The sequence below is a fragment of the Myxocyprinus asiaticus genome, chromosome 43, assembly GCF_019703515.2.
Source record: "Myxocyprinus asiaticus isolate MX2 ecotype Aquarium Trade chromosome 43, UBuf_Myxa_2, whole genome shotgun sequence".
NCBI lineage: Eukaryota > Metazoa > Chordata > Actinopteri > Cypriniformes > Catostomidae > Myxocyprinus > Myxocyprinus asiaticus.
Window position 1 is genome coordinate 36555192 of NC_059386.1, and position 24528 is coordinate 36579719.

The 24528-nt window shown below is 38.5% G+C and overlaps 1 protein-coding gene across 1 annotated transcript in view; it reads left to right on the top strand.

Moving 5' to 3' along the window:
* The window catches only part of LOC127433820 (bone morphogenetic protein receptor type-1B-like), a 110885-nt gene that overhangs the window by 55545 nt on the left and 30812 nt on the right, over positions 1–24528 (top strand). Inside the window, exon 3 of the mRNA XM_051686066.1 lies at positions 22800–22969. Coding sequence (XP_051542026.1) covers positions 22846–22969 — 124 coding nt within the window. The 5' untranslated portion in view covers positions 22800–22845. The remainder of the gene's footprint in view (positions 1–22799; positions 22970–24528) is intronic.

Below are 24528 nucleotides of genomic sequence, written 5' to 3' on the forward strand. Positions count from 1 at the left end.
ATACAGATCTGAAATGTAGGTGGTGCTCTAACACATTTTAGCCCTCACTGATGTGCTCGTCCATAGACATTCAGTCTATTTTTCAGTTCAAGCACCACCCTCATTATTTCATTGAATATCTCGGCCTCTGAGTGGACTAGAAGCTCAATCTAGGTGTCATTAGAAAGCTGAGCTCCTCCCCTTTGTGATGAAATGTAATGATTTATCATCAATAGTCGAAAACATATTTTCTGATGATTTGTTTAGCATGCTTTTTCTTCTGGATGACATATTTTGTTCTGGGCATCTAAGATATAACATTGGATATTTACACAAGCAAGCTCACAGACAAGTAAACAATGGCTCATGTTTTAGAAAACTTCCTAAGGTAAAAGTAGATATAAAGTTTTTAGCTATTTAGGGCTTACAGCAGAAGTTATCGGAGCATAAAAGAGATGTTTATATTTGATGACTTACAGAAATCATATTCCACTTTGTGATTCTTTTGAAAATCTTTTGAACTGTGGTATTAGTGCAACAAAATAAACTATACAGTCACAATCCTGAGAGTGAGAGCTTTCATTTGATATATGACTTGTCCATTTATGTGCTATGTAGGAGACTTTTATATTCATATAAATATTTCTACCCCATTACCTCTAGGGGGCGCTAATTTTCAATGTGAATGATTTAAGGCCTTATTTTGTTATTTTAAGTAACATAAATGTAGACGTGATGGTTATCTCTGAAAAGTTCATATTCTAAGCTTTCAAATGATACCTCATACGCCTGACTTGTGTATACGGGGACTTTTTTTGCAATATAGCGCCCCACTTTGGACTCCTCGGCAGGACCATAGAGCTTAAGGGGTTTAATGAACTTTTCTCTTAATTGAAGTTCTTTACAACTGAACATATGTAGTTCATGGGGGTCCAGGCGTTAAAGCTGTTTTGTTAAATTCTCCTTTGTAGTTACCCTTGTGAAAATGTACCATAGTTCTTGCACAGTATATTTAACAGTGGTAATAGTACGATTATGGTAATCACAGATAAACCCATGGTCCTCATTACCATGGCTAGATGTAATTACGATTTTTACGATTACGAAAACAAAAATAAAAACTATGGAATTTGTTAAGAAAAAGTATCCAAAACACATGTAGAAACTAAAAAAACAACTGCACTAAACTTGACTTCTATCAAATATTTAAAATAATTATTATAATAGTAACATTTATTATAAATATATACAACATTTCTGCTAAAACACCATAGTTATTACAGTTACTGTTAGTAAAGTAGTAAAGTTACTACATTTCAATAGAGGTTGTGATATGCGGATTGTAAAGCAAAATTCAGCCATTTAGTCGCAGTCTGAGCCCTGTTATACGATACAACCGAGCACGTGATTTTAAAAAGCTCCTCTGGTATAGAAACAATGCCATTGGGTGTTATGATTGAGGTTCAGTTTATATTTGTGTGTGTGTTGTTGAACAGTCTCTGGTCTATATTTATCTGCTCAAGCGTGTCTGAAGATCTCTACACCTGCTGTTGGGCTTAAATGGTTGCTCCCTCATTGTGTTTGTGTGCTGACAGCAGGCACACACGCTACATGCCTGAACACACAATATGAGTTCACACTTGAGGACTAGATCAATATGTGCTGTCTCAAACTTGTATGACTTTCTTTCTTCACCAGAACACATTTGAAGAAAAATAGTAAAATATCTCAGCTCAGTAGGTCCTTAAAATGCAAGTGGATGGTGATCAGACCATTGAAGCTCCAAAAATCACAGACAGTCAGCATAAACGTCATGCATAAGACTCCAGCGATTAAATTAATGTCTTCTAAAGCAACAGAGTCACTTTTGTTTCGAAAAGGATCGATGTTTAAGTACTTTTTAACTGTGTACGCATGTGACGTAATCGCATTGGCACGTTCACGTGAGAACTGATGCACGTGAGACACACCCGGAAGAGCGGCACTGTTTACAACTGAGTTGGAGGAACAGACAAAAGCTCTGTTGGTTTTATCTGTTTGTTTACTCATAATGGGGCATTTGTGTGCTCATCCTGGATGTCTGAACTGATAGAAAAGAACATGCCAACATGAATACGTCACGCGAATGGCACCAACAATCATGCCATGCTCCAAATCACTGAGATCACATTTTTCCCCATTCTGATGGTTGATGTGAACATTAACTGAAGCTCCTGACCTGTATCTGCATGATTTTATGCACTGCACTGCTGCCACACGATTGGCTGATTAGATAATCACACAGATGATTGTTGGTGCCAGACGGGCTGGTTTGAGTATTTCTGTAACTGCTGAAGAGCGTGTCTGAATGCTATTCTGAGATGTGGGTTGGCGCTGTTTGGGTGGCACGAGGGGCACCTACACAATATTAGGCAGGGGGTTTTAATGTTGTGGCTGATCGCTGTATGTGGCATGTTTTCATGATAAGAGAGTAGTTCTCTCAGCTCTATCTAACACATTTTACCATATTTCAATCATTCCACAGATTTCCGCTAACATGAGCACTGAGAAAGATCAGTCGTCCATTTTTAAGACTATCTGAAGGGTGTAAACACTGACTCTGTGGTTCTATCAAAGCATCATGCCGTTTGTTTGAGCGTCCCGACAGAGCAACATTGACTCAACCAGTGGTGTGAGTTTGTGGCTGGAATACTTTTGGGACAGAGTCGTAATTTTTGCAGTTCTGTTCGCTGACACCAGTAGCACAGAAATGACACAGTAGCTTGATGTTTGTTGAGGTGTGTGTGTTTAATTTGGTTGTGTGTGTCCACTGGCCGTCCTCATGCATTCCTGCACGCGCTCATTGCCGACACACAATCGCTGCCTGTTAGTGGACGTGTCGTACTGTAAACATACAAAACCAGCCTTATATTTGAATCCATACGTTTTTCAGATCATAAGCTGTCAGGCTCGTAAATAGTTGTTTGTTCATTATCAGTGATTTCTTAAACAGTTGGTATCTTTTATATTTCGACATGTTCTCTGCCGTGGATCGAGTTCATTTGTGGGATTTTAATTGGATGAGTGAGGCAGGTGGCGCCACCCGGTTGCTCAGCGCCTCGTTAGTGCGATTGCTTTGTATCTACAGCGTGAATATGAACTCTTGACACGTTCACTGCAGCGCGCATTCATCCATAATCACACACACACGCACCCTTTTCATCACGTTGAACACCACAGCAACCCCAAGTCCAAACTCATCGTTTTGATTTCCCTGAAATCCATTTATCATGTTAGAATGGCCAAAATCTTACATCACAGTACGAGTAGCTTTATGTCACAGACTGGTAACTGTATATATCTCGGTATAGTTAAATTAGCTGTAAATTCAATGGAAAAAATTGTTTACATTTGAATATCCCATATGATATGGAATATTTTAGGATAATACAGTCATTTAAGTACTTTACAAATGACAGGTACCTGTGCTTACATTTGATTATTTTCTCATATTATTTGGAACATGATGGATGCAAATCAAAAGATCAGATGCGGAGACTCACAGCATGTGGAGGCTTATGCTTCTCTCCGCGATCCACACACAACTTACCACACGCCCTATTGAGAGCGAGAACCACTAATCGTGACCACGAGGAGGTTACCCCATGTGACTCTACCCTCCCTAGCAACCGGGCCAATTTGGTTGCTTAGGAGACCTGGCTGGAGTCACTCAGCACGCCCTGGATTTGAACTCATGGCTCCAGGGGTGATAGTCAGCGTCAGTAATCACTGCGCTACAATAATGAAGTAATATTAAGTGATTCTTTCTCTTTGACTATTCTGATTAATTGGTTAAATAGAAATGTAATTAGCAATTATACTGCCTTACAAAAGTAAAATGCAAAGTTGAGTTATGACTGAAATCACGTCTTTTAGACTATGATCTGTCCTGTGATGGGCGACTTTGCCTCATATGCAGATTTGAAGGGAAAACAGTGTGAAAATGCAGTAACTACAAAATAAAAAATAATTCAGTTTCAGTGTTAGTTACTGAGTTCGGCCTTTGTTGGGTAGTAAAGGGTATTGGTATTTTTACCAGTGAATCTAAACATGTGTAAAGTCATTTAGGGAAATGTACAGGTATTTAGTTGTATGTGTGAATGGATAGAAAGCAATGCCATGTTAGCACCAAAGGCTGTTTTCATCGCAAAAACAGAGTAGAAAAAATAAACAGCAATGTATAATAGCACTGTAAAAAGATGTATATAACAGAGATGAAAGACGCAAAGTGAAGACGGACAGTATCTCTCTTTTAACAGGCACACATCCCGCAAAACACTGCATCTACACTATATTGCCAAAAGTATTTGCTCACCCATCCAAATAATTGAATTCAGGTGTTCCAATCACTTCCATGGCCGCAGGTGTATAAAATGAAGCACCTAGGCATGCAGACTGCTTCTACAAACATTTGTGAAAGAATGGGCCGCTCTCAGGAGCTCAGTGAATTCCAGCGTGGTACTGTGATAGGATGCCACCTGTGCAACAAGTCCAGTCGTGAAATTTCCTCGCTACTAAATATTCCACAGTCAACTGTCAGTGGTATTATAACAAAGTGGAAGCGATTGGGAATGACAGCAACTCAGCCACGAAGTGGTAGGCCACGTAAAATGACAGAGCGGGGTCAGCGGATGCTGAGGTGCATAGTGCGCAGAGGTCGCCAACTTTCTGCAGAGTCAATCGCTACAGACCTCCAAAGTTCATGTGGCCTTCAGATTAGCTCAAGAACAGTGCGTAGAGAGCTTCATGGAATGGGTTTCCATGGCCGAGCAGCTGCATCCAAGCCATACATCACCAAGTGCAATGCAAAGCATCGGATGCAGTGGTGTAAAGCACGCCGCCACTGGACTCTAGAGCAGTGGAGACGCGTTCTCTGGAGTGACGAATCACGCTTCTCCGTCTGGCAATCTGATGGACGAGTCTGGGTTTGGCGGTTGCCAGGAGAACGGTACTTGTCTGACTGCATTGTGCCAACTGTGAAGTTTGGTGGAGGGGGATTATGGTGTGGGGTTGTTTTTCAGGAGCTGGGCTTGGCCTCTTAGTTCCAGTGAAAGGAACTCTGAATGCTTCAGCATACCAAGAGATTTTGGACAATTCCATGCTCCCAACTTTGTGGGAACAGTTTGGGGATGGCCCCTTCCTGTTCCAACATGACTGCGCACCAGTGCACAAAGCAAGGTCCATAAAGACATGGATGAGCGAGTTTGGTGTGGAAGAACTTGACTGGCCTGCACAGAGTCCTGACCTCAACCCGATAGAGCACCTTTGGGATGAATTAGAGCGAAGACTGCGAGCCAGGCCTTCTCGTCCAACATCAGTGTCTGACCTCACAAATGCGCTTCTGGAAGAATGGTCAAAAATTCCCATAAACACACTCCTAAACCTTGTGGAAAGCCTTCCCAGAAGAGTTGAAGCTGTTATAGCTGCAAAGGGTGGGCTGACGTCATATTAAACCCTATGGATTAAGAATGGGATGTCACTTAAGTTCATATGCGTCTAAAGGCAGATGAGCGAATACTTTTGGCAGTATAGTGTCTGTGATCGTGTACGGTACCATCAGCTAATACTGGCCGGGATGGTGCTTTACAATTCCAGTCCGGTATTCGCGAACACCCGCTGCATGAAGGAGATGTTTGATAAGCGGGAAGAGGGAGCCTGTGTTACAGAAGCCACCAGGCTTTTTATGTACACTAAAAACATATGCACTGCACACAAATGTCTCTTATTACCGTTCTCACTCGCATGACGATTCTCTGGTTTTGCAGCAGCCGCCTCTTGAGTGGGTCGTTTCTTTCGGCCAATGATAAAAATAGAAAAAAACTACAAATTTCTGATGCTATTTTGTGAGTGGTTGGGACGGCCAATCCTCAATGTTTACAGCACATAGCCCGCCCCCAAATTGCTTTTAACCAATGCAGAAATCATGAAAAATAAAACATTTTATTTAATACCGTGTTTGCCAAATGTTTGATTGGGTGGGTAAGACTCACGTTTGGGTGGGCTCAGCCCACCCCTGCCCATGCCTACATCCAGCCCTGACACGTAGGCTGTTTACGGTTGCCAAGCTATGTACCACCTTGCCACTTTAATGTAGAATAAACGCATGTTTTTTTATGACTTAGAACGCAGCTCATCTGATCAGTATTTAGCATTGGAACGATCTGTTTATGATATGAGCTTTCAGTTTTTTCACTGAATAAACACAGTTAGTCTAAGTGGTGAGAACACTGAGCTATGACGATTTGGCTCACCGTCCGACGCAAACAAGCAGCCGTCTCATTAGTGCGAGAGAAACGTGCTGTTTTTGGCCTCTGCCTGCTGCTGCTTTGACGATGCAAAATCACGGCACACCTCCATCAATATGTGCAACAACCAAATGTGCCTCCCTTACACTCTTCACTGATACGCAGGTGTGACGCACAGCAACAGGTGTATTCTGATTGGCCGATTTAACCAGGATGAGCTCATGAATAATGAAGATCACTTGAGGGCAAACCTACAAATGGTTTAGTTATAGCTGTCTGCATATTTAGTTGCCATTCAAGAAAGTATTTTAACATACTTTTACTCCTTTAAGGTTTTTGTAATGTTCTTTATAGTGATGCAAACTGAGCTACACACACAGGCACTGTATTCAGAGTTTAACTCCCATCTGTCCACTTTAAAAACCTCCAGTCCTTCAGGAAAACTCATTCAATTAAGTGTATGGAAATTATTTCTGTTTCTCAAGAGTTAAAGATCTGTATTAAAGAAAAACAGACAGTAACTTTATCTCTTGCAGACAGTAAAAGTCCTATTTCTTTCTCAGACTGTTTAGAGTCTACTTTAAATCTACTGAATGAAATACAGTAACTCTATACATCCCACAGTAAAAATACCCACAGACTCTTAACAGCCATAATATTTTTCATTTGACTCGCACAGAGTGCAATTTCACATTTTACAACCGCAGCAGACGCCCACCAGCACTCAGAGACTGTGCGATTCACTCTGACACAACCAGACTCAGGGAGCGAGTTCCTTATAACTTTAGTTCATTAGTTAATTAATAAGCTAACTTGAGTTTGTTAGTTGGTTAACTAGCTAGTTAGTTAGTTTATTGTGTAGTTATGTGGTTAGGTTTTTGTTTAAGCTTTTGTTTGTTCATTTTTCTTAGTTTTGTTTTGTTCGTTTTATGGTTTGTTAGTTTGAGTTTTTAGTTTGTTAGTTAGTTTACTAGTTAGTTGGTTGATTTTTTTTTTTTTAGTTTTTGATTGTTCATTTTTGTTAGTCTGTTATTTGTTTTAGTTTGTTAGTTTAATATATTAGTTTTAAGTTTGTTTGTTTGCTAGTTTTGTTTGTTTATTTATTTATTTATTTTTGTCAGTTAATATTGTTTTGGGTTTTTTGTCAGTTTTTTTTGTAATCAGTCAATATTTATTTTTTCAGGTAATATTGTTTTTTTTTTTGTCAGTCTAGTTTGTTAGTTTGTTAGTTTTTGTTAGTTAGTTTTTGTTAGTCTGTTAATTTTTTTATTTGTTTGTGTAGTTAGTTTAATAATTGTTTTGTTTGTTTGTTTGCTAGTTAGCTTGTTTGCTTGTTAGTTTTTGTTAGTTAATATTGGTGTAGTTTTTTGTTTGTGAGTTTGTTAGTTTAGTTTTAGTTTGTTCATTTGTTTATTAGTTTGCTAGGTAGGTAACTAACTAGTTTTTGTTAGTTTTTATTTGTCTGTTAATTTCGTTTGTTTTAGTTTGTTAGTTTGTTCTAGTTTGTTTATTTGTTAGTTTGTTTTTGTTAGTTTTTATTTGTCTGTTAATTTTGTTTTAGTTTTTTAGTTTGTTAGTTTGTTCTAGTTTGTTTATGTGTTAGTTTGCTAGTTAACTAGTTTGTTGTAGTTTTTATTTGTCTTAATTTTTAGTTTGTTAGTTTTTATTTGTTTGTTTTTGTTAGTTAATTTTGTTTTAGTCAGTTTGTTAATTTAGTTTGTTAGTGTTAGTTGGTTTGCTAGTTAAAGTTAGTTTGTTTATTTGTTATTTTGCTAACTAGTTAGTTTGTTTTAGTTTTTATTTGCCTTAATTTGTTAGTTTTTGTTTGTTTTTGTTAGTTAATTTTGTTTGTCAGTTTTAGTTTAATTTATTAGTTTGTTAGTTAGTTGGTTTGCTAGTTAAATTTGATTTGTTTTAGTTTTTTGTTAGTTTGTTTTAGTACGTTTTTTTTTGGGTTAGTTTGTCTGTTTTCTTTGTTTAATTCGTTTGTTAGCAGATACTCTAAGTGACATTTATTATAGGGAGAGAAATTGTTTGTTTGTTAGTGTGTCTGCTTTCTTTGTTAGTTTACTCGTTAGCTTGCTAGTTTGTTCGTTTGTTTTTGTTTGATATGTCTGTTAATTTTGATTGTTGGTTTGTTTTTTTGTTAGTTTGTCAGTTTGTTTGTTTGTTAGTTAGTTTGTCTGTTTTCTTTGTTTAGTTAGTTAGCAGATTCTCTCTTATTGAAAGTGACATTTAATATGAGGAGAGAATCATCCCATGCTTGTTTCTAGGGTTTGAACTGGCATATTTTGGATTGCTAGCTCAGATTAGCCACCCTGTATTTGTAATAACCCAAACACAGCTGACCACATGTAGACACAACACAGTTCAGTGCAGAAGTCTTGTGATGCTGGATATACTTTGTTCACTACAGTAAGGCAGCATGTCTGCTGTGGAGTTTTAAGCTTGTGTTGTTTTTATAAGTTGTTTGCTTTGGAAAGGTGATATATTTCTGTGATGAAACATGCTAATGCCTCGCAGGTGACATATATACAGGCATCTACTCACTTCATGGCATTTGCAGAATTCTCTCTTGGCATGTAACACGAGGTGCCTGAGCGCGTGCCCATTTCTCACATTTTTAATTATGACCTGCAAATCTTTATGCACCCAAAACAGTCATAAAACACAATGTGAAGATACACTGTGTACTCTGGCACATTTTTTCATCCTCAGCTCTGATTTTGTGAACAGTTTGATGTGCAGATATTGCCATTCCCTTTAAAGTAAAGTTCCCTTTGCTGTTGTATTTCTTTTACCGTAGTACGGAGCCCCTTAGAGGACAGGGAGAGAGTTTATTTTCTGAAATAGTTTTGCGATCCCTTGCAATAGCTTTATCATAGCTTTAAAATATGGTTACTGTAGTAAAATCATGGTTCATTTTCATAAAGGATGGATAAAGCTAATCCAAAGGAATGCAAAACTTTAGACACTATGTGGGGTAAAAAACTGAAATGTTTGTGCATCCCAAACCAGCTAGACACAACGACATCGACTCAAACAGTGGTTTAAGATTTTTCCATTTTTTTGACCAATGGAAGACAGGGGGGAGTTCATAATTTTTTTTTAAAGCATAATTTTTAGGTGTTCTTTTTCGAATTAATTTTTGCTTGTGTTTGCTCATTATTACTGTAGTCTACCTCCCCCAGTGGCATTCATTCTCAGCATCTGTCATTTTGTGTATTTGTGAGCAGGATGTCTTATTAAAGGCCTATTTGACAGGTGATGGAGTGGTATTGGAGCTACGTAAATGCTGATGCCCTGACTTTCAGAAAGAAAGAAAAAAACGCTCATCCGGGCAAATCTCGCCGTTTCGCTTCTATTCATTATTAACGATCTATATACTTCTGTTATATTAACCATCACGTTCACTGATCGGGGCGACTGGGACCACGGATGTGTATTGTACAGTCTGACATACTGTCACACAGTGTGCCATGGCGATCTCAATGCATTTATATCGTACAGTCTGACAAGTAACAATCTTAAAGAATGTGAATGTTACATTTTATATAGCTCTTTTTCGGACACTACACTCAAAGTGCTTTACACAGTGAACAGGGGACCCTCCTCAACCTTCACCAGTGTGCAGCATCCACCTGGATGATGCGACGGCAGCCATAGTGCGCCAGTACTCTCACCACACACCAGCAGTTGGTGGTGAGGAGAGAGTAGAGTTATAGAGCCAATTTATGGATGGGGATTATTAGGAGGTCATGATTGAGAAGGGCCAATGGGGGGAATTTGGCCAGGACACCGGGGTTACACCCCTACTCTTTACGAGAAGTGCTCTGGGATTTTTAAAGACCACAGAGAGTCAGGACCTCGGTTTAACGTCTCATCCGAAGGACGGTGCCTTTTTGCAGTATAGTGTCTCCGTCACTATACTGGGGTATTAGGACCCACACAGACCGCAGGGTGAGCACCCCCTGCTGGACTCCCTAACACTCCTTCCAGCAGCAACCTTAGTTTTCCCCAGGAGCTCTTCCATCCAGGTACTGGCCAGGCTCAACCCTGCTTAGCTTCAGTGGGCAACCGGTCTTGAGCTGCAGGGTGATATGGCAAAAGGAAAAGTCCTACAGTGTATAGTACTCTGGAGAGTCTTGTTTTGCCTTACACAGCGTTCCCGGTGACTTCAAAGCCTCAGTGATTGTTTGGCGCTCTGTGGCTTTGCATATTCATGAGGATGGTCTTTCTCTTGCTCACCAGCAGCTCACGGTTGGGATGCTGAAATCTTGAAAGGACTCTGTTGCGATCTCAAGAAACTCTCAACAACCACAACAATTAATCTTCTAATGAAAACTGAGACTTTCACTGTCTATCTTTATCTTTTGATTTGAAGATGTTTGAAGTTTTAAGAAATACTCTAGTCTGTGTGACCTCAACGTATAACTCATCCTGCAGTGTTTGTGCTCCAGACATGAATGATAAAGATAGGTATGCTGTTACTTTACTAAGAGATCACACTTACCATGTTCACCTGATAAAACCCCATAGACTTACATTGAAAGAGGGACTCCAGTCAGACCTAGAGAGCAGAACATCACAGAGGCTTGAGGTTGCAGGACACTTTTGTGCAACTTATTATTTTGAAGATGACTATTCAGGCAGTTATTGCAACAGTTAATCAACAGCTCTTAATCAACAATTCAGCTTGTGACTGGTTGTATTAAATGTGCTTATTAACAATAAACAAATTAGTATGAAAGTGTCTTTTAAAAATACCTTCAAATAAACTTCACTGAATTACAGTTAAAGGATTAGTTCACCCAAAAATGCAAATTCAGTCATTGTTTACTCACCCCTGTGTTGTTATAACCCTATATGTGAATGTAGGTGAATCAGAAAATTCAGTTTTTATTTTATTTATCTGATATTGAAAGCCTGATAAGATATGGTATGGTAATCTGTTATTACAGTTAAAATCAAAGCTTGCATGCCTTCTACATACTGCCATAACAATCATTGGGTGTAAAGAAAACCAGCTATATGAGCAGTCTACACTGAGGCAAGCTCAAAATATCATATCTGATGGGACCCACATCTTCAATGAGGAATATAGACTTTTACCTTCAGATAGACGGTTCAGAGTTCTGCTATGCAAATCGAACCGTTTTAAAAATTATTTTGTACCAACCTCAGTCAGACTTTTAAATAAGAAACTGTAGGTTTTATGGATTTGTATTTTATATTGTGCTTGTATTATTTAGTGAAAATGTTCACTGACCGTTGATCTTTTTTCACCAAAAAAATAAGGCTGGGCATAGAAATGCATCAATTCTTCAACTACAAACTCTTCAGACATGTTTAGTAAGTTCTGTTCTCTGTTTTGTGTGCAGTTGTGTTATGTTCTGTTGTCATTACCACTGTGGAGGACCTGTTTTTAGATAAACAAAACAAGTTTTCACTTGAACGCCCCAATGTCACGAGGGGTCTGTGTGAACTGTTGCTCTCGTGTTCTATCATGAACGTGCACAGGAGATCAACGGTCAGTGAATATTTTCACTTAATAATACAATAGATTTCAGTTTGTTTCAGTTTATAGAAGCTCAATCTAGTTGTCATTAGAAAGCTGAGATACTCCCCTTTGTGATGATATATAATCATTAATAATTATTAATAATCTTTAACATATTTTTCTGATGATTTGTTTAGCATGTATTTCCTGCGGTACTACATATTTTGTTCTGGACATCTAAGATATAACATTGGATTATTCACACAAGCAAGCTCATAGATAATTAAAAATGGGTAATTTTTTTAGATAAGTTCCTAAGGTAAAATTAGATATGTTTTTATTTGTTGCTATTGGAGCATAAATGAGACATTTGTATTTGATGACAAATATCATATTTCACTTTGTGATTCTTTTGAAAATCTTTTAAACTGTGGTGTTAGGGCAACAAAAGAGACTCTACAGTCACATTCCTGAGATCGAGAGCTTTAATTTGAGATATGACTTCATATTAATATTTCTACGAGATAACCACTAGGTGGCGCTTATTTGTGACGCGGATGTTTTAAGGCCTTATTTTGTTATTTTAAGCAACATAAATGCAGAAGTGATGTTTATCTTTGAAAAGTTCAGATTCTAAGCTTTCAAACGATACCTCATATACCTCACTTAAGTATATACAGGGACTTGAGCATTTTAAGCGTAAACTTTTTTTGTGGTGTAGCGCCCCCATTTGGACCCACCGGCAAATCCACAGAGTTGAACAGGTTAAATTCACTTAACTTGCTCTTCATACCGAATGAACTTAACTATTTAAGTTAACTTGATGCAAGCATTCTAAACTCAGATTTGCTATTTAAATATTGTTGTTTCTACAAATTTAGATCATACAATAAAACAGCTTAAATAAAGAAGATTATAACTTGTTCTATCTTATTATAACTTGAAATGCGTATTTGCCTGTATTTCAGTTGCACATGCACAAGGAGAACTGAGATAGTGTTAACAGGGTCCAACTTGACCAAAGGGGACATCGATCACTCGAATGATGACATCACAAAAAATAAATAACTAAATAAATAAATTCTACAAAAGAGCTAAAACTTCTATGAATTCTTAACAACTTTTTAATTGCCTCCATAAGTTCCCTTTGACAAAGGATTATGGGTATTCCCCATAGCCTCAATGTTATACTCAATCATTTGAGATATTAACACTTAAAATCTTAAGTCTATGGATTTGTATGAAAAATAATTTCAAGGAGCATAGATATTTGAAATGTCAGCCCAAACCTTGACATTTCAAGTAATGTTTAATTAAGACAACTTTCAGCGAGTATTGATGCTGACTTCCACCCCTGGGGTCGTGAGTTCAAATCCAGGGTGTGCTGAGTGACTCCAGCCAGGTCTCCTAAGCAACCAAATTGGCCCGGTTGCTAGGAAGGGTAGAGTCACATGGGGTAACCTCCTCGTGGTTGCTATAATGTGGTTCTCGCTCTCGGTGGGGCGTGTGGTAAGTTGTGTGTGGATCGCGGAGAGTAGCATGAGCCTCCACATGCTGTGAGTCTCCGCGGTGTCATCCACAATGAGTCACGTGATAAGATGCGCGGATTGACAGTATCAGAAGCGGAGACTTGTCTACCACCACCCTGATTGAGTGAGTAACCGCGCCACCACGAGGACCTGCTAAGTAGTGAGAATTGGGCATTCCAAATTAAGAAAAGTTTGGACAACTTGATATATAGTGTTAGGGACGGGACGATATGGTTATCTCACGATTCGGTTCGATTTACGATATGAGGTTCACGATTTGATATAATCTCGATTCGATATAATAATACTTAAATGACCTGTGGAAAAAATACTCATAATTTCTCATTAAAATAAATTTCTTTAATACACAATATAAATGCTCAAAGTTGAAATAATAAGAGTTTCTCTGTAAGAAAAGATCATAAACAAATAAGCTTTTAAAAATAGTGAGCTACATTCAGTCTGATCAGGTGCAGAACAAGCAACAGAACTGAACAAAACCTGTCCTGAAAGAAGTATGTGAAAGTGAATATTTATATTTTAATAATTTGTTTGTCATCATTATTATCATCACATTTTAACTTTGTAAAAATTATATTAATTGACATTATAACACGACATTGAGCTATTACTGTTTGAAATAATGTGTATAGTTTACAAGTAATAACATTGAGTTTACATTCATTTGTATAAGAAACACTTAAAAGGGTTACTGTCACTTTAAGAGTTCAACGAGCGGCTCACAGTGTTCCGGTTAAGCGAACATCAACGAGAATCTCTCGTTTCTTTAGCGCATCCATACTGTGTGAGATTAAAATGAATATTTATTTTTACTTAATTACCTGACTGTAAAGAACAGAACGGATATTAAGACACATTATTCAGTGAAAGTGGAGTCGCCTCATGTTTGATGGACACACATTACACGGAGGAAATGATCTGTTTTAAAGCACTGTCTCAAGCACTTTTCATCAAAACAAGGTGATTTTCCAGGTATTCCTGATCTTACATTTCTATAAGCTAAATTCAAGCACTTCAAGGACCTTGTGAACCCTGTAAACTGTGTAGATAAAAGCGCAGTAGGGGTCAAATCAAGTGATAGAGAGATTATGATGTTTGACGGGTCATTTCATTTATGATCACATGGACAGAAAACAATGTTGCAAATATTGAGATATGCCACGGTATGTTTCGTAATTTTTTTTGGTTCACAATATATCGAAATTTGATATATTGTCCCATCCCTAATGACAGCATTAGAAAACACATACCACTGTTCACATCATGTCGGTATCACTGTAATTACAAGGTAACAACTCTGAGATTCCTCTCGGAATTATTTGTTTCTGTGGCAACACCAGAATGGATCCATGTGTGGCTTTGTTGTTGATTACAGCAAAACATGTTATCATTTTTATTAACTCCTTTTATACTATATGTTGTTGTAAAATGTTTAAGAACAAAGTGCTCCTGGTAACAGTGGCTTTAATAAAATGGCTTATCAAACATATATATATATATATATATATATATATATATATATATACATATATATGTAAACTACTTTTAAGTGTTGAGGCCGCTGCCGTATTGGTTCTTTTTACATGATGTCATGACTATCAAGTCGGAGCATTTATAGAATTCCGAGTTTACAACTTGTAAATGATAATTCTGAAATGACATGAACGCACCATCAGTTTTCAAGATGTATTTCTAGGTAGAAATGGACATAATCAATTATTTTATTGGCATGAAAACATTGTTTTGTTCGCCATACTGCTCTGTGAGACTGCAGTCCCCGAGATTAACAGCGATCAGGGTCGTAAGTGCAAATCAGGAGGTGAAGAGCGGAGAAGGAAGCTCGCCAGCCGGCGACGCTGATGATCTGAGAATGTGGGGTTTTGGGATCTGATTGAGTTTCCCACCTCCATGCAGCTGTTGTCTTAAAGGAAGTGGACGGCTTTCACAGATTCCTTGATCAAACTCTCAAACGCTGAAAATCCGCCGTTGAAATTTCACAGTCGCATGGGTCAGCGCCGCTGTCAGCCGGAACATCGCTCATGCTCACATTCCGTCAGCGGCCATTGAAACTCGAGACCGTTTGAGCCCTCTCTCTCTCTCTCTCTTTGTTCCTCACTTGAGTTGTGAATTTTGTGATTGCCTCACAGATTTCCCAGCAACATGAGAGAGAATAAATCCTCACAGTTACAGTCCTGCTCTTGTCTTTTCTGGTGCCGATGTCTGACATTTAATTGGACCGTTTGTGTGTTTGGTGGGTAATTTGATTTCCACCAGTATTGAAATCATTATGTCATCATTTACTCACCTTCGTGCCATTCCAAACCTGAATGACTTTCTTCTGTGGAACACAAAAGGAGATGTTTGCCAGAATGTTCACGCTGCTTTTTTCCGTATAGTGAAAACATATGGTGACCAGGGGCTGTCAAACTCCAAAAATAACAAAAAAAGCACTATAAAAATACTATATTAGTTCAGTTATCTAACTCAGACCCTTTTAACCCTTGTTTTGTGTTCCCTGTCATCTCTCATATTGCATACACTGTAACAAGATTTGCATTAGATCTTTTTATCAACTTCTTTTTTAGTAATTATGACAGGTTTTGTACTCCTTTTTTGAACATATTTAAAAAAAATATGTACTTTATTGATAGAAGCTGAGCTTAAACCGGGCCACTGGGAGGCACTCCCTGCGGACAATAAATAAATAAATAATAATAAAAATAATGATGTAATATGAATAACCACTTGTTTGATCTGAACAATATAGGTGTCATTTTAAAGCTTAGAATCTGGACTATATATAGCTTATCTTATCAATCCTTAAATAATACTTTTTAATTTACTGACAATTAAGAACTGTTTCACTCATAGTTTGCAAATTTGTTATCACAGCAATTCTATTCAGAGTTCATAAAACTATAAAAAAGATGAAATAGCCATGTGTTATATATCGTTAGAAAGGTCTCAATTAGTAAAATGCACTGTGCAAATTTGTTTCACTCAGAGGCCAAACTACAGTGCGTATTAATGTATGAAATTCCCACCGACACACAAAAATATAATAAACAGGAGTGTCTTTTTGTCACATTTTCCCTTATTTCTTCCTAAAACATCCATATAACATAGACAATGATTTATCGCAACTTACAGCAGACTATCCCGATTCAAACGAGCCCAAACACAACATAATATGATCAGCAGATCTTGAAATATTCCTCAAAGAGTGTATATGGAAAGACGATGCACGAAAGGGCGCTCAATACACATTGTGTGTGTGTGTTGTGTGTGTTGTTGTGTGTGCGCATGTCCAAGGACTTTGTGTGTCATATGTGCTCATCTAAAGAATTGTGATGCTTCTGAACACTTAATATTTGTGTATTTTCTGTATATACGGTCATTTTTGACCGGGAACACAAGGTTTTTTTGTGTGTGTTTTCAGATAACATATGAGGAATTTTATTCCAATTGGATTAAGTAAAAAAAAGTCTTCCGGGTAAAAATGTCCGGGACACAACATAAGGGTTAAGTGTACCAAAAGTGAACCTAGTGAAAAGAGACCAGGTTCTTATTGTCCGTGGGCTCAGATCTCTTTTTGGTCCACTTTTCCAGTTAAAGGGTCTGTGTTTTTGTGGATCGAGCACTTTGTGTTCACAATAAACGTTACTAGCAAACCATACTTGGACCATCGCCCGAGATGCTCTCTGTTCAGTTTATATTAAAGGGGGGTCTGAGATCATTTGGGGTGTTCACATATGGGTCAAAAGTCCCGCAAACTGTGCTCAAGTTGGAAAACACCCAGTCATTAAAGTAGTACATTTTTGGGTGAACTATCTCTTTGAATGACTCCCATGATAGAACCGGTTTCAGGCCTTGAATAGTTCTTTATTGTCTGTTTTATATTGCTTTACAATAGAGGTGAATTCTCTTTTGCTGTAGTATTATTTCCTATCAGAAACATGTTTATATTAATAATTCGATGCTGAAACACTCATTATCCTGGGCAGAATTTCTGAGCCAGTTTTTGGGGAAAGTTCCGGTGTGGTTTGTGTTGTGGAATCAGAGCGTGTAGCCGCCCCCCTCTCATTCTTCACGTGGGGCGAACGGGCGTCACACTGGGTGCTTGATAGAGCTTGCGGGGAGTGTGTGAGCGGCCCTGACCTACTCACAGCTCAAACCACTAGAGTGTCCCGAGAGGTCGCCCCGATCACATGTAATCTAGCACGCTCACCAAATGAGGCCTGACAGCGGCAGTGCCGCATTAAAAGAGCAGATCACATCACTGCCGCCCCACTGCATTCGCTCTGTTGTTCTCGCCAGAACTTTCTCCCCGTTTCAGTGTTTTTCATTCTGTCCTCTCTCCTGTACACAAACACTTATTCACACACATTTACAGTATGTTGAATAAGACATGTCATAGACTTTTTTGTTGTTTTTATATAAAGTGATTTATGACTACAGAGTAAAAAAAATTACTCTAAAATATAACTTAAACATGATTTACTTTATGAATCATTTTGACCTCTGAGGGCATCACAAAAGAGAGTTTTATACACGCAAAGTGTACAATAGTTATGTAAAAACATACAGACATGTTAATGCTATCTAAATGAGGACATACCATAGACTATTGTTTTTATATAAAGCTAAGTATAATTACTATAGACCAATACAAACCCTAAAAGAAAACTTTTTGCATTTTAAGTTAAAGCTCAGATGGGCCTGTGAGAAATAATTATCAATATATTAATAACTACAGTCTTGACCAACACAAAATAGGTCTCGTTTGAAAGATTAGATGCTCTATTTTACAATGCATGTAGACATTATGACCAAAACTGAACAAGTGCTTTGAAATTTTAAGACAAATCAAAAGTGTTTCATTTTGATAATTTCAAAAAATGTTGCACTGCACATATTATTGCAATCAGTAAAAACATCAAACTGATCAAATAGTCATGTGTCATATGTTGTTGGAAAACTCTCATAGAGTAAAATACAACCAGTCTATTTGTTTTACTCACAGACAAAAATATAGCGAGTAATAGCTAAGTATACATCTTTGACAATTATGTTGCTGTTGCTGATAAGCCACATTTTTCACATACCATTTCTTAGAGGAGGTGATTATCTTTCTAAAGAGCCCACACACAAGGTAATCAGATGCATAGATCATTAGATAATCCACATGAAGCACAATGTTACATATTACCACCAGGAGATGGCGCCAAATACATGACACAGACTCAATGATGACTCAAATGACACAGAATGAAACTCATTCTGTGAAATCTCATTACTAAAATCATGTCTGCATGCTATGCAAACCTTTAGTCGTTGTGTTTGCATGTGTAATTAGTTCTTATGTACAATTATTATGTTTTATTTATTTGGAGATGTTTTTGGACACTGATAAATTATATTTGTAATGCTATAACTTTTGATTGCTTTGTCGTATCAACACAAAATGTTTCTGAGATACAGTTGACATGATTGGGAACAGAACAAAAGCAGTTTTTCAGAGCCACTTTATTTACACCCAGAGATATATAATATCAAATCAGAAAAATAAGGGAAAAAAAGTACATTTTTGGCTCATTGGCTTTTATTTTTTTCAGCAGTTTTTTCAGAGGGTCTCAGAATGTATCAATCTGTATCATACAGTTTCTTAAAAAGTTTTCTTTACAATGATACCAAACACTGACCCTCCTTGTTTTTTTGTTTTCCTTCGAGTTATAAGCTTATAAAAATTTGTATGTATATGTGTGTATATATATATATATATATATATATATATATATATATATATATATATATATATATATATATATATATATATATGTGTGTGTGTGTGTGTGTGTGTGTGTGTGTGTGTGCGCGTACATATGTATGTGTGTATGCATATTAATATTATACTGTATCAGATATGATTCTGTATTTTGTTTAATATAATTCTGTGCTGGAAATGACAATGATGGAAATGACATTTTTAATGTTTTTTCAAATAAAATGACCGACTCCTTTGTCTTGCTAAGACTAATTTCATAGCTAACATTTTAAGTATTCTGAATACATAATCAAGTTATATTTTCACATTTATTTATTTTATTTTTTTGCATGGCAAAATTACAGCTAGTTTGGAATAAAATACAAATATTCTCCTAACAAGTAATATTTACCTTTCCAAAGATTAACAAGTGCCAAAAATAACTACTGAATGCTTGGTTAAATGTTTCCGTTGCAGTTTTAATAAGACCATCATATAACAAAAAGTTGGAGGTAAAATTTATTTGAATAATAATCATTCCCTGGGACCTGAAAGTATGAATTGTTTTTTCAAATGAGGATGTCCCCAGATGTCCTCAAAGGGAGGTTTTGTCAGATTTAGCTCATCTGTGTACAAATTTGTCCCTAAAGTATAGCTAATCAAGTATACACACCTCCAGAGTTCTTTGGAGAGCCGTGGCCAGAGAACAGAGGAAACTGCGGAGCGTTGGAGGGGGATGTGAGGGGGACACAGCAGGATGAGTGATTCATCTCACAGTGAAGGACATTCACTCTCTCATCTCAATAGAGTTAATCAATTCATCTCTCAGTTCAGCTGGAGGAAAGCAGGGTTACTGCGGTACACACAGCAAACACTCAAAGCACTTTCTGGGGTGTAGTTACCAGGGTTGTTGTTTACTGGCTCAATTCAAAAGAGTCTCTGTGATATTCTGCTCTCTAGTTTTGACTGGAGTCTCTCCTTCAATGTAAGTCTATGGGGTTTATCCAGGTGAAAATGGTAAGTGTGATCTCTTATTAAAGTAACTGCACACCTCTCCTTAAGACACATGATTTGAGGGATCATGTCTGGAACACAAACGCTGCAGGATGACTTACTGAATTTTGTTCAAATCACTAACACTAACACTAAGTATTATTAGTGATTTTGACTCGTTGAGTCTGAAGTGTAAAGTTTTTCAAACATTCATTCCGATAATTTCTCATGTGAAATTCCTGCGGTCTTGATGTAATCTCGGTAATAGTGCAGTTAATCAGCTTAAGTTGTATCTGAGCGCGAGTCTGTGACTGGTGTGTTCGGGTGAGTTTTCACTGGAGATTTGGGCGAGAGGGGGCGTTCCGCAGCCTCGAGGTGAGTCTCACAATCACCTGACGTGTTAATGGCTTTTGTCATGCGCTGTTTCTGCTGTTGTGTTTTCTCACTGGCTGCTCTGTGTTCTGTAACCGACCCATAATGAGCTGTCAATCACCTGCTGGCACCCCGAAGAGGAAATGCTTAACCAGCCCCACAGGAAGAAGTATTTACAACAGTACGACTGAGAATATACTGTGATGTTTTGGTGCCCTAAACTACTAAGATGTGATTTACAATGTTGATCTATAACTAGTAAGTCAAGCATCACTATTAGAATTGAAAAGAGGTGTGCTGTTACTTTACTAAGAGATCAGTTATGATTTTCACACATGATAAAACAGGTGAAAATAATCCTTAGCAATGTATAGCAACACACTAAATACTCACCATGGTTGGAGTATTATGCACGGGCAAGTACCACTCACATTTTCTTCCAAATATTTAAAAATCAATTTATGCATATGTTTAATGGGACAGTAGGCAACTACCTGGAAATGTTGTGGCAACCGCATAGCATTGAGCTATAAACAACCCAGAACATCATAGCAACTGCATACAGTAGCAATTCCACCCATAACACACCAGCAACCATATAGCAACATTTTAACAACCCCCCTCCTAGTAACTGCATAGCAACACTTTGACAACCACCCAGAATACCCTAGCAACTGTCCCCAGAATGCCCTAGCAACTGCATAGCAATACCGTGGTAACCACTTAGAACACCCTAGCAACTGCATAGCAACACAGTAGCAACCACACAGAATGCTCTAGCAACTGCATAGCAACACTTTAGCAACCACACTTGTGACCACATAGCAACGCATTGGCAACCACCCAGAATGCCCTAGCAGCTGGGCATTCTGGTGTTCTACGTAGCAACCACGTAGAACACCCTAGTAACGGCAGAGCAACACATTAGCAACCACCCAGAATGCCCTAGCAACCACATATCAACAATTTGACAACCACCCTGGTTACAGCATAGCAATACTTTGCCAACCACGTAGAAAACCCTAGCACCCGTATACTGTAGCAACAAAGTAGCAACCACCCAGAATGCCCTAGCAATCGCATAGCAACAATTTGGCAACCACCCAAATTACTGCATAGCAACAGTTTGACAACCACAAAAAATGTCCTTGCAACCACATAGCAACACTTTTACAACCAATCAGAATGCCTAGAAACTGCATAGCAATACTATGGCAACCACCTAGAACACCTTAGAAACTACAGAGCAACACAGTAGCAACCACCCAGAATGCACTAGCAACCACCCTAGTAACCACATACCAACACTGACAGCCACCCAGCATGCTCTATCAACCATCCTCAGAATGCCCTAGCAACTGCATAGCAACACAGTAGCAACCACCCTGAATGCTCTAGCAACTGCATAGCAAAACTTTATCGACCACTCTAGTAACCACATAGCAACACTTTGACAACCTCCTAGAATGCCCTAGCAATCGTCCCCAGAATGCCCTAGCAACTGCATAGCAACACAGTAGCAACCTCCCAGAATGCTCTAGCAACCGCATAGCAACACCTTAGCAACCACCCTAGTAATCACATAACAACAATTTGGCAACCACACAGAATTCCTTAGCAACCACACCCGGAATGCCTTAGCAACTGTATAGCAGTACTGTGATGACCATGTAGAACGCCCTAGCATCCGCATAGCAACAATATGGCAACCACCCTAGTAACCACATAGCAACACTTTGACAACCACCCAGCATGCTCTAGCAACCATCCCCAGAATGCTCTAGCAACCGCATAGCAACACTTTAGCAACCACCCTAGTAACCACATAGCAACACTTTGACAACCATCCTGAATGCCCTAGCATCTGCAAAGCAACACAGTAGCAACCACCCAGAATGCCCTAGCAACCGCACTGCAACACTTTAGCAACCGTCCTTGTAACCACATAGCAACAATTTGGCAACCACCCTAGTAACTGCATAGCAGCACTTTGGCAACCACCACTTTTTATCCAAAATCTTAATAAAACAGTGGAACTGAATTGAGACTGTTGTTGTCTGTATGTGTTGCTGGTGATTTGTCAGTGCGGTTCAGGGGCCATGGTGGGATCTCAGGGGCGGCCTTCCGAGCACTGTCGGCTTTTTTTCTGTTGCTGTGTCTTTGGGGGTCACACAATGAGCCCCCTCCTGCCCCTGGCCTCCTTTCAGTGGCAGCCCTTCCCTGTGTGTGAGCTGTGAGGAGGGGCCGCAGGGGGCCCGATCAGCTGCCACTTTTATTGTCTCTCCACAAGGTGTCCGGAGAGAAGGGGACGTCCCAAACACAGAGAGTAACACCCTCTCCCTCTCTCTCCATCACAGACCGGTTGTCAGTGTGGACTAACTGTGGACAGAGCTGTTTGTGTGTATGTTTCCAAGGCGGGCGACACACACGCGGGCGGCTCGAGTCTTGGGGATGGAGCTACAGGTTTGGACGGGTACGCGACTGCTGGTTCTGATGGGTCTGATGATGCTGCACTCGTCCGCTCAGGGTGAGTATCAGGCATGAACTTTCTACAGTTAGCGGGCTGTGTTTACGGCAGTCTTTGTCTGTCTGTCTGTCTGTCTGTCTGTCTGTCTGTCTGTGAAGGATAAATCTATTTTTGCATGCTGTTATGATCGGAGTGTTTAACTCGTGTCTGTGTCACTGCACACTGGGTTTTGTGTTTAGAATATTTGTCGGACAGGCACAGGAACTGCATCGCTGCATTTGCCAAATATGCGCTGGAGAGAGCTATAAAATACCTTCTGTTTAATGTATACATGGGTAGTTGAAGCAAAACATGTCCATTGACTTTATTTTTTATTCGCAGTCAACATCACTATTTCAGGTTCAAATGTACAGGAATGTATAAGGGAAAGTGTAAATATTCATGCACACTAGTTCATTTTAAATAGTCCTGTGGTGTGACAAATGAACTTTTAAAATGCTTTTCCATATACTCTCTCAATTAATGAGCTCATAAAAGCTATACAAATTATAAAATAATGAGCTAAATGCTGTTTAACACGGATAGTTTAGCATGTAAAACTTCAGGACATGCCAACTTGCCGTAAGCATTTCGTGTCAACTACCCATAAAAAGAGGCTTTTATTAGAGGAATTCAGTTTCTAATTCAACAGGTGAGCATTGCTTTTGTGCAGTCTGACAGGTGTCACAATAATGAGGGTGAAATTAATTATTGCTTGATTATTATTTGTGATTTAATGTATAAACTGGTTCAAACTGACTGGACTAAAGTCTGCCGTCTCTGTGCTGTTGGTTTTGGGTTTTTCTCTTTGGTGAGACATTTGGTGACGTCTTTGAGATGTGGAAAAGTGATCTACTGACAGACACTTGTTAAACACACAGTTGAGCGTTAGGCTGTTAAATCAATTCCACTCTCACACAGCCAGATGAACACACATCGATACATGTTGCTCACCCTCACCTAAAATAATCAAAGCCTCTGCGTGTCACATTGAATCAGAAATACCTCGCAGCTGGCGCACGTTTACACTGGATTTACTGTCTCAGCTGCTGCTGGAACTCGCACACAAAGACTCGACACACTGTTGTTATTGAGCAGAGTTCTGCTATTTACTTTATTAATGCATGTTAATGATCTTTATTGTGCACGATTCATAAGCGCATGTTATTAAAAAAAAAAAAAAATCCAACCTTTACACCATCGAATCAATTCCATATGGATAAAATCAAGTATGGATAAGGTAAATATCAGAAATATGTCACATTTCGGACAAAAACTGGGTGTGCGAGAACTGTTTGATTTGGACTTTATGAGGTTTTGAAAAACGTTGTTTTCACCTGCTTGTCTGTTGTCATGCTTTAAATGTTTTTGCCTTTTTTTTAACTTCCTTCATAAAGTAATGTTTGATGTTCGTTGCTAAACAGCTCGAATGAATTGTCCAATTATTCAGCTGTTGTTTTGGTTTGTGTCATAGAATTTAAGAGTCGTCTGTGTACGTGCATTCCACTCGCTTCATCATCAGAGCATCTGTGGATCATATATGTCCAATATCAGCTTTCTGTGAAAGACATTAATCGTGT